Below are 18,836 nucleotides of genomic sequence, written 5' to 3'. Positions count from 1 at the left end.
CATGTATATATTCTGCTGGTGTATGTCTCAGCCTCTCACGAGGGAGGAGACTAAAGAGCACACAGCATCAGCAACAGGGCAGGGTAAGCCTCTCAGCCTTCTACTCTCTCTATCACCTCATCTGTCTCCAACCCATGCCTGGTTTCTTAATCTTTGATTTAGGGGCGAGACTGCACTGCACAAGGCTGCCTGCCAAAGGAACCGGGCTGTATGCCAGCTTCTGGTGGATGCAGGAGCATCTCTGAGACAGACAGACTCCAAGGTAACAGGATGAGTGAGTGCAAACATCCTCCCACTGTGAGAGATTGCAGGCACCACGGCCTCCACTTGTGCCCGCAGCACAGGCATCCTTTCTGTGTTCATGGAAGGGCCTGGAGCTTTGGAAAAAGGAGGAAAAAATAGAGTGCTTCATTTAGAGAAACTGCAGTTTAAATGTAGAAGCACAAAGGGAGGGTGTGTGCTTGCCTGTGGTACTTTATAAACCCCACATGCTAAAGAGGGACATGGGAATAGAGGTGTTCGACTGAAACACCAGTAGGCAAGAGGTGGGTAAGTGAGAGCGGGAGCCAGAGAATGGCCATGAGTAGAATGAATGTCTTAGCCTGGTGACCAAGCAGTCTCTTTAGCCCCAAATTAATGTAATTTAAAAGCTAATATAATTTATGATCATCTTCAGCACCAAACCTAACATAATTTAAAATCTGTGCTTTGCACTGCTCCATGCATGGCTGCCCCAATAACTGCCTACCTGCCGGACTCCCCAGATGGTGGGATCTCACCTTGAGATGGTTAACAGTTCTACGCCTGATAGAGCCACATCACTCTGTATTCCCTCTCCCAAATTTATGTATGTAATTTTAGATGCATGTGTGCGTTTATGTGTGAAAGAGCATATGGATATGTACCACATGTGTTCAAGAGTCTATGGAGCTCAAAAGAGGCAGCAGATCCCTTGGAACTGGAGTTCCAAGTGGTTGGGATCTGCCATGTGAATGCTGGGAATCCAACATGGAACTTCTGCAAGAGCTCAAAGTTCCCAAGCCTTCGTTCTAACCCCAGTTCCCTTTAAACTTTCAGAGCCTTTCTATGTGTGTTTTCTTACATTATCCCGTAACTGTCAACCATAGAAGTTAGCATGAAAAACCATTATTGACAGGAATGGGGGCAGGAAGCCAGAGGGAGACTAGCTGTGGTACTACTAACTCTGCTGACTTGTAGCCTGATACTGACTGAGCAGGTCAGCCCTCCTCATTTGGTGACAGACTATCCCACTGCCTCAGTAGGATAAAGAGGGACAAAGAGAAACGGAGTTTACTGTCATGTATCACTTTCATGGCCTAGATTCCTGCCCCACAATGATACTTATCCCAAGGAGGCTTGAAATGTGGTTACTCCCTTAGGTGAGCTTTTCAGTCTGCAGAGTGTGTGAGCCTATTAAGATGGTCTTGAGGCCAGAGACTGTTGGTGGAATGTGTAAGCCACCTTGACCAGGAAGTACCCATGAGGTAGGGCACCAGGACAAGTCTAGGTCATCCGAATCTGTTGCCTTCCTCAGTAGATTCAACTGACAGAGAATCTCCAAGAGATGGAGCTGATGTATGGAATATGGGGGTCTTGTAACTCAGTGGAGTTGAGCAAAGACAGAGACTGGACTAGATAGAGATGGACAGACACATACATATATGCACACATACAGAGAGAGGGGGGAGGAGGAGAAGGAGGAGGAGGAAAGGAGGAGGAGGAAAGGAGGAGGGAGGGAGGGAGGGAGGGAAGAGGGAGGAAGGGAGAAGAAGAGAGAGAATCAATTATAGGAGTCTGTTATCTGTTCTGAGAAGCGTGTGGAGTTTTGAAGGACTTTGAGTAGACTGCAAGTCCCATCACTAACTATATCTCTATAGTTGCAAAGAAGACTTTTAAGGTATTGGTCCTCCATTAAATAGGACCAGGTTTTGAGCCAGTAACTCTAGCCATGGTATGTACACATAGACCTTAGAAGCCTGATCGTTGTTGTAAACTCCTGTTAGATTTCATTAAATGATGAGAATCTAGATATGTAGACTGTGGGCCCTGGTATTTCTTGAACAGCAAACCTTGTGACATATGATGCCTTCTTACTTCTGAAGCAGTTATATTACATGGAATTCTCCTCTCGGCCCTCTGGCTGCCTCAGCTTCCCCCTGAGGCTCACCAAAACCACCTTGGCTATCTCTTGGTGGCTATCTCTTGGTACATAGACAATCTGTTACCTGTTTAGCCTGGCATTTCAAATGACAGATAAATGCTTAAGTGGCCTTCTTCCCAGATGACATTATGCTGAAATGCTTCAGTGTTTAACTGAATCCAGAAACACATACCTTGCAGGCAGGATTAATCTAGGCCACATAAGGAGGAGTGGCTTGGCAAAAGCAATTCAGACCACAGTAGGGTTCCTGTCCACCATGGCTGGGCCTGTACACAGTTCAGAAACTAAAAACACAGAGAAGACACAAGAGCAAGAGGGACAACCTGGAACTCGTGAGGTCCAGCCTGGGTACAGGTGCCTTTTATTTTCTAAGTTTCTTAGATAAATGGACCCAAGGAATTTGAGACTTCATCCTATTTTGAATTATAAAAGTGTATTCATTTTTCAAAAATTAGCTGATTAATTTTTATGGCCATACACAGAAAACTAGACATATAGAAAAGTTACTTGAAATCCCCTCACTTAGAGCTAAACATGATAAACTTTAATCTCTATTTGCATGTATGTATATTTGTTCGACTCTCAGTTTTTAAAACCAGTTGGATTCATATCAAGCATGTTACTGAACATTGTAAGTTTCCATTCAAATGTTTCTATGTTCTATAGACCATTCCACACAGTAAAGTAGCTGCATGTCACTCCTTTGTCAGAATCCTGTAACCTTACCATTCTGTAACCCAGTGCTACAGAAAAGCTGAATATGCTCGTGAATGGAGCTTTTAGAACCCTTAGGATGGAGGTAATACCCTACGGGATCTTTATTCTTAGCAAAGGATTGACTACAAGTCTGCTCAGAGGTTCACTTTTCTGAATATTTGGAAGTAAGGATGTCAGCCTTATCATTATCAAAGTAAAAGCAAGAGTCTGCTACAGCTGTATAAGACCTGTAATAAGAACCTTAAGCTAGTGATTTAGTACTGAGTGCAGACTAAGTCAGTGAACCATTAGGAAGATGGGTGCTGAAACCAGCAAAGGAAGAGCCTTCGAGATGATCTGCGAGTTGTCACTCCTCATCTTGGCATCTTACTCCGTTGTCAGTGTTCAGCAAAGAGTGATCCTGAACAGGAAATGTGGCTCCATGTTTCCATGCTTTCATTCAGTGTTTCCTCTGCCCCTCCTCTGAAAAGTACTTGGCCTTCAAACTTACTGCACACAATTTCTCCCCACAGTCTCAGAGAGACTCCATGACTCCTTGTTTACTGAGATATACCCTTTCTCCTTACCCTTTAACTTAACCACCACACATTGATATGATTCTGATTCTAGATGTAAATAGATTTGAAAGCATCCATACACTCTGAAGCATCAAACATAGAAGGACTCTTTGTAGTGACTCATCTTTGGCTAATCATCTCAATCTAGCTATTCGTTTTTCTTTGCTATCTATAGGGCAAGACACCCCAGGAACGAGCACAGCAGGCCGGGGACCCAGATTTGGCTGCTTACCTAGAAAGCCGACAGAACTATAAGATCATTGGCCATGAAGACCTGGAAACTGCTGTTTGACTGTGGTAGACAGGCAAGAAGAACTTGAGCAAGCGTATCACCTACGCCCTCCCAGCCACTGGGCAGCTCCCCTGGAAGAAGCTAATGGAATCCATATTTGCCTCTCCTGCAAGGATCTATCTGAGAATATGCTACCAGGTTTCAAGGGCTACAGGGATGTACAACAGGACACGATAGCCCATTGAGAAGGAGGCAGGCTACCGGAGATTTGTGGCGTACACGGTCCACAAAATTTGATCCTTATTGCTTCTAGCAAGTAGCATGAACTTCTGTGTTCATCCGTCTAATTTATTTTAAAGATTCTGAGGAGTTTCACGTAAAGGGCACTGCTCCCTCCTCCCTTTAGACATTCACCCTTCCCCTGTACCTCACGATTCTACTGTAACCACCCATCGATTTAGAAACTATGCTTTCGTCTCTTTATTTTCTGTCTTCCAACCACGTTGTCTGAAGGTCTTTGAAACCCTCCAGGATGTCTTACAGAAATATATCTATAAAACCACTTCCATTTGTAGATTAAATATACCAAGACTAACTAGTGGCTTTGCATGCCCCCCCACCCAACCTGGTTTCATCACATAGGAGCTGGGAAGTGCCACAGGGCTAATGTCAACTTGTGTGCTCTGTCTCTTGGGTACAGTGAGGTAGTATGGGAGCTGTCTGTGCTTGAGGGACTTCACAGATGTTACGTAGAGGTAGCTCAGGCAGCTGGGCTGTTGGTGATAGGAAGGACTGGTTCAGCTTGGGCTGTTTGTACAGCTCTGCACTGCCTACGTGCAGCCATCTTTGCCTTCTGCTGCAGTAGAGATGAGCCAGGGAGTCAATGAAACCCCATAACTGGTTTACAGAGCTGTAAGATTCTAAGTGCTGTTTCAGCGACAGGATTAGACCTGTCTTGGACAGTGGTTATAGGAAACGGAACACATAAATGTTTAATCCTAATCTTTGTAAAATGACAACAGAAAGCAGTCTAATTGACTGGAAAAAATAGCAAAAATCAAAGTAGCAATGTATGCTACAAGAACAGCCTTTGGCATTTGGGGCTGAGGCTAATAACTACAGGCTCATGGATGCAGTGGTGAAAGGGGGTTGGTGTGTGTTTTTCTAAGAGTTCAGTTTTCATAACATCAGGGAAGGCTTGACCCAAGAACAAAGCCTCCAGTTCCATGGTCAGACTCTCAGGATGCCTGGCCCTTCCTGGTCTGTGCTTGTCCTATGACCTTTTAGGTTCTGAGATCATGGCTGATGACCCCATTTCCTGTGTATTAGGGGAGTCTATTTTGCTCCTTTTCCTACTTTATTTTCTCCCGGCACAAATTTCTTAATATAAGCCACTGTGGCAGAAATGGTTTCTAAACTTGTCACTTCTGTTCATGCTGTGGATCAGGTGGGACCGGGTAGTGAGGAAGAGAAAATATCCAACTTTATATCCAAAATCTCCTCCGCTTAGGGGGTAGGTCACAAATACAAGTGGGGTATGTCATCTTTTCTTTCTGCTTTCTTCCAACTTTCTCTTCAATACAGCAAAATGCTTCCTCAGCATTTCTGCATGTGACCTTTAACCTCACAGTCCAATGGGGACAATTTACTTATCAGAATCACATGTCATCATTTTGAAAGGACAGATACGATGTGCCACATTGAGTGTAAGGAGGCTTTGAGTGAGTAGGGATTTCATTGCTAGAGACTCCCGATAGTAATTTCAAGATCAAACTTGGCATCATATCTAGCTGTGGGGAAATGGTTTGGCTAAGAATAATATGTTTCTAGGCATCCATCTCAGAACTGGAACTCTCTCTGGACTAGATCATTTCCAGGAGTTGAAGTCACTGGGTTTCTGTTAGGAGTTTTTCAGTTGTTAGGGCTGTCAAGGAAATATTGTGATGACAAACATAATCCTTAGAATGGACTGGAACCTGGCTTCAAATAGAGCCTTCCACCCCCTAGACTGAGCCAAGCATTTGGCCAAGCAGTTGGTTATCCAGCTGGCCACTGCTGAGATGCAGGACTATATTTTCATCAACCACCATCTCATATTTCTCTGAGAAGGTTTCAAAACAGCCCACAGAAAATTTAGGATAGAGGTGGTTATGGGCCAATTCTAATAACTCTAACTAAGATAACTAAGTCCCTAGAATGAAGGTAGATGCAGTTCTGACTACTGTAAGGGTCTCTGTGATGTAGAAATTTATTCTTAAACCACTAAAAATAATTTAGATTGTACATTACTGCCGAGGAGCAATATACTATATACATGATCCATCTCTGGAAAATATAACATCACTCAAACTTGGGATGTCAAAAATGTGAGCAAAGAAATTACAGATTTCATGATTTTGATTTTAACAACTTTAAGTCTACCTCCTGTAGGATGCTATGTTTTGTTTTGTTTTGTTTTGTTTTGTTTTGTTTTAGTTGTTTGTTATGTGTGATATTTCTGAGCATTAGAAAGAGCTAAAGCCATGTGGTCCAAGAGTGTCTGACTCTGCTTAGGCATATAATGCCACATGCAGTGAGCCAACACGAGGTATGGGAGAAAATGGTACAGTCCTAGCCCCACATACTTTATCAAACACAAAAATATGTACCTGTAAAAAATAATCTTCACACACCCTGCTGGGGATGTTCTGCAAAGAGCAGCCAGACTAGCTGATTCTCTAGCGTCTGGTCTCTTGTGTCTTCCCTGGAATTCTTTTTTAAATTGGGCTGGTGAGATCATGAAAAATGACGTGTTATTAAAAGAGAGCATTGTATAGCAGTAAAGCTAATAATTTTTGTGACCTTGTATTACATCGACCATGAAACATTAGCCCAATCCTTGACACTACCATATTCGCCAACACGAGAGAGACAGGAGAGAATTAGTTACCCTAGAAGGATAAACAGCATGACTTGGAATCTTGCCTTGAGATTTCTGGCTACCACCATCGAAGTGATGATTGAAACCCAGTGGGAGTTCTGAAGCAGAATTCAGCTGCAGAGAAATTAGTAAGAAATAGTAGAGGGCCCCTGTGCCCTGCTTCTTCCTGTCTTCCCAGAAGCTGCCCAGGCACATTGGCCTGGGTTCCGAGATGCTCAACAGGTCAGTCCTTTCCACTGGGACCTCCTAGAGACTCCTTTACATAATGGACCTCTGAAATGTACTTGCTAGGATCTTTAGGATATTCATGCCTAAGAAAATAAGGTATAGCAATTTCATTTTACCATGTCAATTATATGCACACACAGTTTAGTTATGAAAGTAGCACGTGCATTTCATAAAAGTTCTAACTCCATGGGAAGCGTCCCATGAGCGTGAAGGAGTTCTCTGTGCTGGTATCCCATCTCAGTACCCAGCAAGAATCACTGTCAATGTGGACAAACATGCTTGCTTGTGTGTTATGTCAGAAATTTCTCATTCATATACACACATATCTGTACATGCCACATATATCCACCATACATAAATAGAAATGTATTTATTTGTATACATATATGGGCATATGTGTCATACGCACATATTGCATATGTTTAGAAAAGACATCTTAAAAGCATGCAAATCATCTTTACGTGTATAGTTAATACTCATAGGTAATGATTGGTAAAGAAACAGGATTTTCTTTTCATTGTTGTTTTCTCTATTCTTGAGCTTACATCTATCTCTGAATCGCTACAGTCGCACATGACATTAGAGATTTTCAGAGTCATAAAGACCATAATCAGTGAGTCTTCTGATTATTTATATGTTGCCTTCCATAATACATGAAACCACCCTGAATCCTGTGGCTTGTCCATTCTATTTTTAGATCTCAAGGCAGCAAAGGAGAAATATTTCTCCTCTGATCTCCTCACTGCTTTAAGGCTAAGTTTATAAGCCTAGCACCCAGTCAGATTTCTAAGGCTCTTTAACTAGTGCAAGCTGTTGTTGAGGAGCAGGGGTAGGTACTTGGGTTTGGTCTGGGGTTGGAGCAGCTTGTCTTCCAGTAGGAGAAGCTAATTAAATCATTGAGCACAGCATGCTGTTTTATTCAGTTATGTTCTTTAAAAGTAAAAATAGATCTTTGTTAAAAATGGCTCACCATAACCACCAAGACTGCTAATTGTTCTCTCCAACTAAATTATGTTCATGTTAGGGAAAGAAAGACCATGTATTAAATTAGCTATCTGAACACACTGTAATATGTATTTAGTATCAACTCCCTCTGCCCACGTCTCAGAAAACGCTGCCTTTGCAACTCTCGGTTCTTCTCAGGACTGAGCTCCACAGTGAGCTGATGAAATGTCTTCTTCCAGGATTACCATCACTCTTGGCCTACCCCCCAGTTCTCTGGCTGAGGCAACATTCCTGGTACCAGTGCCTATCACTTTGTTTCAGGACTGCCTAAATCTTCCCCACATGTTATGATAAAATTATATCAAGATAAAATTTCCCTTTGGGAGCTAATACCAGTGTTGGCCAAAGAATAAGTACATGCCTACTGACCATGGGCGCCTTATAGAATTATGACCAGGTGATTCTTAGAAGCAGAAGCAGTCAGGGAGGTTTATTTTGTTTTTGTTCTAGTGACTGACCTGAGAGGTCACAGTCATAGGCACTCCTTCCACATCAGATGGTGACAGCAGCATGAGCTATTAACAACCACCCAGAGAACTGGATTGTATATGGGTTATACCCTTGAGGGCAACCTGTGGATTTTAAGGCTGTTAATGCAGCTTAATGAGAAACCTCAAAGCACAGAACAGCACATGAACAGCCCGCTCATGCAGAACAATGAAATTTATTATTCTGGTCCCAAACAGGAAGCAGAACAATCCTAAAGTTATTAAAGCAAATACTTCATAGCAGAACCTGAATGTTGGCTGGCGTGTCACTCCAGGAAGTTCTGATTATATATGTATTCAATCATGCTCATCCAATAATAGGTTCAGAAACCTGTCTTGTTTTTTTAAACATTTATTTTATCTAAGCATTTCCTTTTTATTTTTTTAAACATTTCTTTCAAAATACCTATTACTCATTGCGATACTCAGTGAAAATATAGCTACCTATGAATGAAGTGGATAAACAACTTCTGTAGACAGGGAACAAAAGAAAAATCTAAATAGTTTAAATTCCTTAAAGGGTGTGTGTGTGTGTGTGTGTGTGTACTCTAGGGTACCTCAGTATGTCCTGAAAGTTCAACAGAGTTTTTGTCATGTTTGTTACTCCGGCTAGCATATTTTAGTTCTGTACAAGCAAATGTTAAATAGCAAAGCAATAGTATTATTTTGTATTTCCATTTCCTTGGAATCCTGGTAATGGTCTAAAAAAAAAAATCCTTGAAACTAAAGCTTTAAGATGAAAGTTAGAAACTCTACTTAAGTAAAGGCTAAGATTTATTTATCCCAGCCCTCGGGAGCTAAACCAGGAATAATAAGCAGAATTTTCAGTGGGTTTTGATTAAATATAAAGAAGATGAAGTATGAGTTGCCAAATAGTGCAGTGGACATGCATACAGAGTTACAAACCTTCAACATCTGGAAGCACTTAGGTGGGGGATATTTGACGATCTTTAGGCATGTCACTAGTAGGGACTCAAGATCCGAAGGGGCTGTAATTACATTGTTATTTTCTTTACATCATTTTGAAAATGGCTTTGTCTCATGGCAACATTTGATCTTTAAAAATTCATGAGAACCTTGATTTCTTAAAACATCATTTTACACACAAGAAAGTTTAAAACATTGGAGGGGGTGGTCTTTAGTTCTCATTTAAAAAATTTAAAACTAAGCACAGATTCAAGAACTCAGAAAAGGAGAAAACATAAGGAGATAAAAATTCAAAATTCTTCTGGAAACATTTTGGGTTTTGATGAATATTTTTGGACATTCTTAAGAAAATCCATATAGGAAATCTCACCATTCTTTCAATATTAAAAAAAAATTGCTGTGATTTGAGATTCTTAGAATTAACTGTAACCTAATCACAGAAGGAAATTCTGTGCAGGGATCTTTAGAAGCTAAGTAAATGCTCTTGAAAAGCACCATGGGAAATCCCTTGGCTTCTGGTACCAGCATGGTAATTGCAAGGGAAGAAATTCAGAACAAAACAGTGAGATAGGTTTTCTCTCTGCTTCCAGTGTTCTAGTACCTGGAGGCCAGTGGTGTCTGAGCTGGCTGCCTTTGGTAGTGGGAGCAACTGGGACTCTCTTGTTTCTCAGCCCTTTGTTAAGACACACATGTGGCTTACAATATAAAGTAATTTAAAACAATTAAACTATTGTTTATTAACAACTTCCCTACTTTTTTTTTAAATCAGAGATTTGATAGTTTGATGCATTTTTGACAGTTCTGAACTTTTATATCTGATACCATTCCATGCGGAGGATAATACAGGTATGACATTCCAAATGAACAAACTGGGTCTTGACGTAGTGAATTCAACTTGCACAGAATCACACAGTTACAGGGTCCCCGTCAGATTAGGAAGCTCTTGAAATTTCAGACTAATGTATTCCAAATTGATGCTTTCTGGGATAATAGTTGTCCACCATTGCCTTCAATGGAGCTTTTAGATCTGTTGTTCAGGTCTCCATGATACAAAGTTTCTCCATTAAAAAAAATATATCAGAGATACCACAGCCAAGTTGAGTAGAACCAAGAGACATCTTAAATTTAGAATTCCAGAGATTGTTATCCAGAGTCATGCAAGCAAGAACAGATTTCAAACACAAAAGTGTTCAAGGTTTGGATACTGTGGTAGATTTCATGCAAAGAAGCTAGTTCTGAGATTTGATGATGTCTCTATTTTGTTTGAGATCTCTCTCTCTCTCTCTCTCTCTCTCTCTCTCTCTCCCCCTCTCCCTTCCTTCTCCCCTCCCTCCCTCTCTCCCATCCTCCCTTCCTTTCTCAATGAAAATACTATTTTATCTCCTTTGAAAGCTAATATTGTTTCAGAATACAATACCAAAAGGTGCTGAGAATGGCCCTGTCATTCGAAGCATGATTGATCTGTTTATGTGAGGGTGTAGGTTCAAAGTTCACCCTATACAATCACATACATAGACATTAAGTAAGACACAAATAGGAAACCATGATAAGCTTGAAGTGGAAAGAATGCTAATGTTCTCCCATTCTGATTGTATATTCTCCCAGCAGTGCCAATGGGCAGACTGGTGAATTTGTACAAGGGTATCTGATCCTGCAGGGAAAAAAAAAACAAAAAACAGTTCTAAGTTAGGAATAAGAATGTCCCAAGTAGATGGGTTGCTTGGTTCTGTCAGATCCACGTTCTAAGGGATGCACAATGTGTGGACTCAAACCCAAGGAAAAAAACGATCAAAACAGGCATGAAGAGCTGGTGCCTTCATTATGTAGGGCTTCTCATTCCTAAACATTGCATCCAGAAAACATGAGTTGGGCTTCCTGGAGAAACAAGGGGTTTTTCAACTGTTTCTACCCGTGCTCAAGTGAAGATCAAACATCAGCTCATTGATCACAGGAAAGTCAATCCTTATGTGTGAGGGAACTTGAAAAAGGTAGAATATTTCCCAGATTTAGTTTTTCTATTATTTTAGACTGAAGTAAACCTTAGAGTCCATTTGCTTCCAGGTTTGTGACAACAGATGGCAACTTCTTAGGGGGAATCAAGGGCATTTTTGAAAAATATTAGTCATTGCAATTATAGGCCAAATCCTTAACTCTCTCTCTCTCTCTCTCTCTCTCTCTCTCTCTCTCTCTGTGTGTGTGTGTGTGTGTGTGTGACTGTGTGTGTGTCTCTGTCTCTGTTTCTGTCTCTTTCTTTGCCACCCCTACCCCCACACAAGCTTCTTTCTCTACTTGTTCTTTTGGTTGTGACTAGGATTTAGAGAAAAGGCTGAAGACACTTATATTTTTATGGTCATAAAAAGACTGGAGCTTTTTTATTCTTTTCTGTGACTAAATAAAACTTCAACTCATGACCATAGGCTAGTATTTCTATATTTCTATTTAAGAAGATTGCAGTCTTAGTTAACCATCTCCCCTTTTGTCCATAAGGGTGATGTTTGAGACCCAGCTTTCCAGCAGGGATGGGGAAAGAGTCAGTGTTCAGATACTGAGGAAATGGATCATACCCAGAAATCTACTCTGAGAGACTTTTTACAACCCCATTCTCTCGTCTCTCCTGGGTCACTCCTTGTCCTTGATTTGGAAAGAAAAATAGGAACAGAGTTATAAGAAGAGACAAAAATTAAAAAAGAAAAGATTCTCGGGCATAGCACAACTAGATGACTCTTGTATTGGTATAGGCTCTCCTGACAACTCACAGATAATGTATGTACACACTCAACAAACATTGGTCCTCATGTAATCCCAGTGTAGGGAGGCAAACTTTAGAGTGACTTCAAAGAGTGTTAGCTGGGAATTTTCAGGTTATGCAACATAGTTTATCCTGTTTATTTCCATGACTAAATGTGAAACTTGGGGGGTGGGGGCCACTAATGGAAAGCTTTGTTGTAAAAAATCCCAAAGGGTAGAATGTTGTTTCAGATTTCTTCAACTGTCCACAGACTTTTTTTTTTTTTTTAATTTTGAGACAGGGTTTCTCTGTGTAGGTCTGGCTGTCCCGGAACTCTGTGTGTAGACCAGGCTGGTTTCAAACTCACAGAGATCTACCTGCCTCTGTCTCCCAAGTGCTGTGACTAAACTCACGCATGACTATGTGAGGCCTTGTTCACAGATTGCTGGCCCATAGTAAGAGTTGAGAAAAGTAAGATCAACTTGAAGAATTTTATCTACAAATTTAAATATATTTTCATCTTAACTATTCAGATAGTCGACCTGTTATTTGAGGATATAAACCTAGTTCTTTGTTTTTCTTTAAAAATGGTAGATATGAGCTGTTTACATGCAGTCTCTACTTAAATGGAAAGAGCCCAAAGAAATGATAGGCCCTGCATTATTTAGTTTTTTGTTGAAGCTCATGAGCACACATGTGTTCTTCATATTCATAGTGTTTAAAGCATTTCTTCATTTGATACCTACTGTACCCTAATGCTTCCAAATGGCTCCCGATCATCGTGTTTTCTTATCAATGACATTTTTCATTTCCCACTCTACCCCCACACTTCTAACTGGTTGGACTGAGGCGCTAACCCATGCACATACAGGCATAATTTGCAGTGCAGTTAGGATCTTGTTGCTTGCTGATATCCTGATTGTGAGTTGGGACACAGCAGAATGTCTTCCCCCCGGGGGTAGGGTGGGAGAATCTGGGGACTCTAAAGGACAAAACGTTGCAGTGCAGTAGAAAACCATGTGTGGGAAAGGTAATGTGCAGATCAGCTTCCATTTATTAGCTCAGCTCTTTTTCCAAATTGCCAAGGATTAAGTGGCCCACCAGGATTGCTCGGTGGCCCACAGCTGTTGGAAAGTGAGGAAGTGATTTCTGTGAAGGGTCACATGGCTGCTGTTGCCATCAGAATGATAATGTTTGATGGAATGATTTTCCAGAGTGAAAAGGCTCCTCAGGTCTCCTGAGGACCACCGGCTGGAGGTGGGTCACTCACAGAAGCTACTACATGTATATGAAGACATGGGGTCATGTTGTAAAGGGCTCATTCATGCTTTCTGATTCTGTCTGATTACATCCCAGAGCCATGCCATGCCACTGCAAAGCTGACAGCTGCAAGGTGGGGTTTCCCCCAGTAGTAGCAGCTATGGCAGTAGAAGAGGAAGTTTTATTTCTAGGTAAAGTGGAATCCAGATACTATGAAGTGGAGGGAGGGTGGGTGGGAAGGGTGGGTTGGGGAAAGGGAAGAAAGGAGGGTTTTTTTGTAATAAAGTCATAAAGTATTTTTCCCTAATTTTCTTGCATTTCCTATTTATATAAAGAATCTTGATCACTGTGTTGCTCTACAGAGATTTTCAATGGAATTAATTTGAGAGACTGAATTAATCTCTGAAAAAGAAATTGACTAGTTATACTTACTTTTGGACACTTTTTCTGTATTGTGAATTGTGTGGAAATGTACAGAATAAAAATGAAATATAATTGATTTGTTTCTCTTCTTTCTGATCCACAGTACAATAGATGAGAATGCTAACTTTAACTTTAGTTGAAATATATATATATATGTCAAAAGGTAAATGAAGAGTTGGCAGGCAACATTGGGAAAGGATCCTAAACAAGGTATAAATGTTTCAAAAACTTACACTTCTGCTTCTACAAAGAACTAATAAGGTCAGGGTTACCTTCCAGTCTTAATACAAATAAAGTATGAAAGAATCATTGTTAAAATGTTGAACCTTAGTTAATATAGACATGTGTCCCCAAAAGATGAGAATCAAATGACACAAGGTCTAATCACCCCTACATTACGGACAGCAAATTATTTCCAGGCAGTGAACACCAACAAGAGCAGAGCCTGGCAAACTTCAGAGGCAAGGCTGGGAGTTTAGGATATCAATGAAGCTAGCAGAGTTTTAGGAAAGAGAAAGCAAGACAGAGGCTCCGCTTTAAGTTTCACTTTATGTGTGTGGTGAAACTACCGAGTCTTGAGAAATCAAGGAGGATTAAGACCTTGTAATGAGTCTTCATATAAGGCTAGGAGTGTGCCAGTAGTCATAATGGAAAAATCTTAAAGCTGTAGGAACCAGGGGGATGGCTCAGCAGGTCAAAGTGCTTGCATCACAAGCTTGAGAGACTGCGTTCAGATCCCCTTTCTGCACAGAAAGCTGGTTGTGGATATACGTAGATCTATGTTCTCCGTTCTTAGGGACAAGAGAGTTCTGTGCCTTGCTTGACCACCAGCCTAGCTCCAAGTCCAGTGAGAGACTAGTGGAGCCAAACATCCAACATCCTCCTCTGGCTTCCCGTGGACATGTAGGAGTATCCACTCTCTTGCAACAAATGCATGTGTACCCCACCCCCACGCCCACCACACACAGTGTTTCCAGACTGTTTTCTGGTAATGACGATTTGTGTCAGTTCTGAGATGTTTCCAATAGACACTTATCACCCCCTTCCATGTCATGTTTCCTGCTTCTGGCACACCTGTGTATTGAATGTTAGATGTGAATTTTATTTTCTTCCGCAGTAATGAAGTTCAATCATTCAAAACTGATTTTCCACCTTTTAAGATGTTATTCTCATGACTGGCTAAGCAGTATTAAACAACTGTAAGGCTACAATACTTTCTTAGGGTATAAAAAAACAAAAAACAAAACAAAGCAGAACAAGATTTACACCCTCATGAATTTTGAGATTCCCCTAATTTTAACAAACGTTCACAGGAATGTTTCACAGCCGCCTTAAAGTCTTTCTTTTCTTGCCAGTTTAGCTTTTGTGTTTTTTTTGCTTTTTAAATTTGCTAGAGTCTACTCACAAATTGTTTATTTAACTAAAGTCTGGTGAAATGAATTGTCCTTTTGCATGTCTGAAAATGTTTTCTCTTTCCTTTCCTTGGGCTTTATCTGTCTTTAAATTTCTGTATTAAACGTCATTTTTTCATTAAGAAATCCAGAGACCTGGACTAAGAAAAACAAGGTCCTGTGTGCTTTGTGAAAAGTTGAAGCTAGTTAATAATACATAAATAAATAAATAAATAAATAAATAAATAAATAAATAAACACTGAAATTAGAGTCCCCTTCTAACAACACGGGCTAAACATTTTCATGTTTTTCCAAGGAGAAAACTGCAATACAAAGAGTTTAAATTCTTCTTAAAAAGGCACAGCTACTGAGTGATTGGAAAATGTCCCCAAAGCCCAGGGAGTCACCTCTACTTGCATTACAGTGCCATGTGCACAGACTTTGGATTCTCCTTCAGACACCTCAGGGAAAGAGGAGGGCAGAGCAGATTGTTCTAACCGAGAGCATAACTAGGGACCAGCCTTGATGCAAAGGTTCCAGAAGTATTCGTTCCAGATCTGCTGAGGAAGACTGTGGGCGTGTGAGACAGCCTCAGGGACCCTTTTACAAAGGGTATCTTTGAACATGAGTTTCATATGAGGATGGGAAGAGCTTCAAAATGCTCATACTGAAATCTGTCAGTCTGGAAGTCTCCACTAGCCTCATCCTTTAAGTATGCCTTTTGAGTGGTGTTTGTTATATAGTGTGCATAATTGGTTGATATGTTTTTAAATACTAGTATCATTTAAATAAGAGGCCTATGTAATGAAGTGTATCTTTTTGTTGACTGAAAAATCCTTGAAGTTTTTTTTTTTTTTTTTTAAACGTGTGCTCATTTTCAGGGCCAAATGTTGCCAGGTTATTGGCACCACTAGCTATCAGTTCAGAGGCGTGAAGATAATTTGCTCCGGCATATACAGATGGAAAGGACTGGAACTTACATAGACCACAGATGTTCAATGGCTGTTATGTCTTACAACTACATTAAGGATATGATAATGATACAAGGAAGGATGTTTCTCCTTCAAGGATCAATCTAATTACATAGTGGGGTTTCTTCTCTGTTTGGCATTTAATGAATCAATATGGACAGCTCTGGGGTTTGCCCTTATGTTGCTGATTGCAAACTGAGTGAACTTTGGCACGAGCCCCTCTGCTTTCTGAGCCTTGGTTTCCTCATTTGGCAATTGGAAAAAAAAAATAACAGCAATCAGCTTGAGTTGGTTTGCTCACTATATCATATTGGTAGAAAAAATTAGAACATAGCTTTGCCTTAATCCTTTGTTGGGTATCTCCAATTAAACTTATAAATGATGCTTATAAAAATAGTAGGTATCCATGTGGTTTTTCAAACATTCTTATTATTAATTATTCCCCTACCTCCTCATCCACCCTACCCTTGCATCCCTCTCTCTGCTTAAGCCCCTGATCTATTATTTGTCTTTGCCTTTAAATATGATCAGTGGCCTACTATCATAGGTTGCCACAATAAAACAAAAACAATAGTGCAGTGTGTGAGATATGTCCCCTTAAGTTGTTGGTCAGAGGTGTTCTAGAGATTTTCCAGACAATACAGACAGTGCCAGTGTTCTTTACTGCTCACTAGGGCTTGATGGTAAGACCCTATTGCTAAGGGCATCACATACATTAGACAGGACACAGACATGGGAAAATCAGTCAGTACTGACCAGGAAGTGTCCTCTTTACTGGTTAGCTCTCATAGTGCTAGAAGTTACTATGTAGACTCCTGGGTGATGGAGGAGGGAGTCATCAATAGATTTACCCAGCTATGAACCCTGCCAGATATAATAATTGGCTTGGTATGCTTTGTCTGTGGGTACAATAATGACATAAATGTTAGAGGGTCACTGCTATTTTCTGATTGGATTTTAATGCTGCTTTACAGGGGGAAAAGACTTGGTACAGTAAATCTGGCCAAGAACAAATCCTAGTTGGGGAACTCATAGGCTAAATGGACATAGTATCTAACTGCCCTCTAAATTCATATCTCTACATCCATAAATAATCAAGCATTCAGACCTCATCAGAGAAGTTTGTCTGTAAACTGTACTGTAGTTAGCGCAGAAATTCACAACTGGTCAAAGTTCAGAGAGCAAATATAAGTGAAATACTCAGTTATATGTAGGACATTATAGCCTTCCCCCTCAAGGCTCAGGGACCATTTTTTTAAAGGAGGGGGTCAAAAATTATAAGAGCCAGAAATCAGAGAAATCAAACAGTGTCTTCTCACTTAACAGAATCTTTGCACCCATGAACTCACAGCAGTTATGGTTGCTTACACAGCCCTGTACAGATCTAAGCCAGTCAGCATCCCGGGATGGAGGTAGAGCGGGTTCATGATTCTCTTTGCCTGGGTGATGAGCTCTTGACAGTTGATGGCTTCTTGGGGAAGAAAAGTACATTTCTTTTCAGAGCATGGCCCCTGGTAAGTTCACATGCTCCAGTGGGTGTCCCCACACTACTTAGTATCTGAAACGCACAAACTGGATTTGATGTGTGTGTGTGTGTGTGTGTGTGTGTGTGTGTGGTGGTAGTGGTGAGAATGGATCTGTGGGGAGGAGGAGGAGGAGAAATAGGTGGTGAATTAGGATCACTATACATTGTATGCAAGTGTGAAATTATCAATGAATTAATACAATGTTACTAACAATACAGCTTTTCATACTGTAAGTGCTTAAAAAAACAGCTATAAACTCCCTTGGGGGTGGTTATATTAGCAAACTGTTCATTGAATATGTAACATTGTTCTTCTGAACTGTGAGGCAGACGAGGTCTAAAGAGAAAGCAACCGGATTGCTTTTCTCCTGGAGTCGCTTTACCTAGTCCTCCATATTTGAACATGAAAACTGTAATCTGACTAAAACACTCAATACTTAGGTTTCTCTACTTCTCTAAAAAAGAAAAAAAATAACGCCTCTTTAAAAGTTACAGCCATGCGAACTTTGTCAGCAACACTAAGGTTACAATTCAGAAGACAGTGAGAGAAACTGTGGACTAAGCATCCCCCAGCTTTGGAAGGCAAGTGGAAAAGTTTTAGCTCCTTCCAAGTCTCTGTTCCTATGACATCAGTATGCCACTGTGCTAGTCCCTGGGGAGTGAACACGCAGAGCACACACAATAATGATTTAAACAGCTGTGGTGATTCTGCACACCTGCCCTGTGCAGTTCTGGGTCAGTTCCGTGTCTTGTCTTGCTGTTGCACATTTCCATCACCGCACATACTCATCTCTGAGTGACATTTGGTCTGATTCCTCAGGTTTTATAATTTTGGGGTACTTTTACAGAAATGGTGAGGGGAGAATTCTTCAACTAAAATCTAAGGTTCACTATGAAGACCGTGGAATATCCATATTAATTAAGCCTTGTGGATGTCACTGCTGGTGGGTCTGAAAAACAGCTTATGGCTGGTTTCAATTATCGTCATAGAAAGTTCAGTGGCAAGCAGTTTGTCTTGAGTTTTTTCCATTCGCTCTTCCAGTGACACACTCATCCCTGTGACACAGGCAATCAAGATTCAGAGTGATAGCTACTCTCAGTAGCTCTGGTAAAAACTGCATACTTAGTCATCAGATGTAAAATGCCCATTTAAGTTTCCAGTGGGACAGTGAGACAGAAATGAGGGAATTTTATAACTTTGACTCAAATGTGATTCATAGTTTCCATTCAGCTTTTCTTGTCCCAAAAGAGGTAGAGGGTAAATCTGAAATGAGCAATAAA

At 40.7% G+C, this 18,836-nt stretch overlaps 1 protein-coding gene across 14 annotated transcripts in view; it reads left to right on the top strand.

Moving 5' to 3' along the window:
- The window catches only part of Dgki (diacylglycerol kinase, iota), a 463,575-nt gene extending 449,832 nt beyond the window's left edge, over window positions 1-13,743 (top strand). For 12 of the 14 annotated variants that reach the window (XM_006506259.4, XM_011241385.3, XM_006506258.4 and 9 more), the window contains 2 exons: window positions 163-262; window positions 3,632-13,743. In XM_006506259.4, the coding sequence (XP_006506322.1) occupies window positions 163-262; window positions 3,632-3,748 (217 nt within the window). In that variant the 3' untranslated portion in view covers window positions 3,749-13,743. The remainder of the gene's footprint in view (window positions 1-162; window positions 263-3,631) is intronic. The other 2 variants (NM_001347104.2, NM_001081206.2) reach the window with 1 other exon arrangement.
- Window positions 13,744-18,836: the final 5,093 nt, after the last annotated feature.

Source organism: Mus musculus, chromosome 6, assembly GCF_000001635.26.
Source record: "Mus musculus strain C57BL/6J chromosome 6, GRCm38.p6 C57BL/6J".
In the NCBI taxonomy this organism is placed as follows: domain Eukaryota; kingdom Metazoa; phylum Chordata; class Mammalia; order Rodentia; family Muridae; genus Mus; species Mus musculus.
Note: the sequence above shows the minus strand (reverse complement) of the source record. Positions and strands in the feature narration are given on the sequence as shown.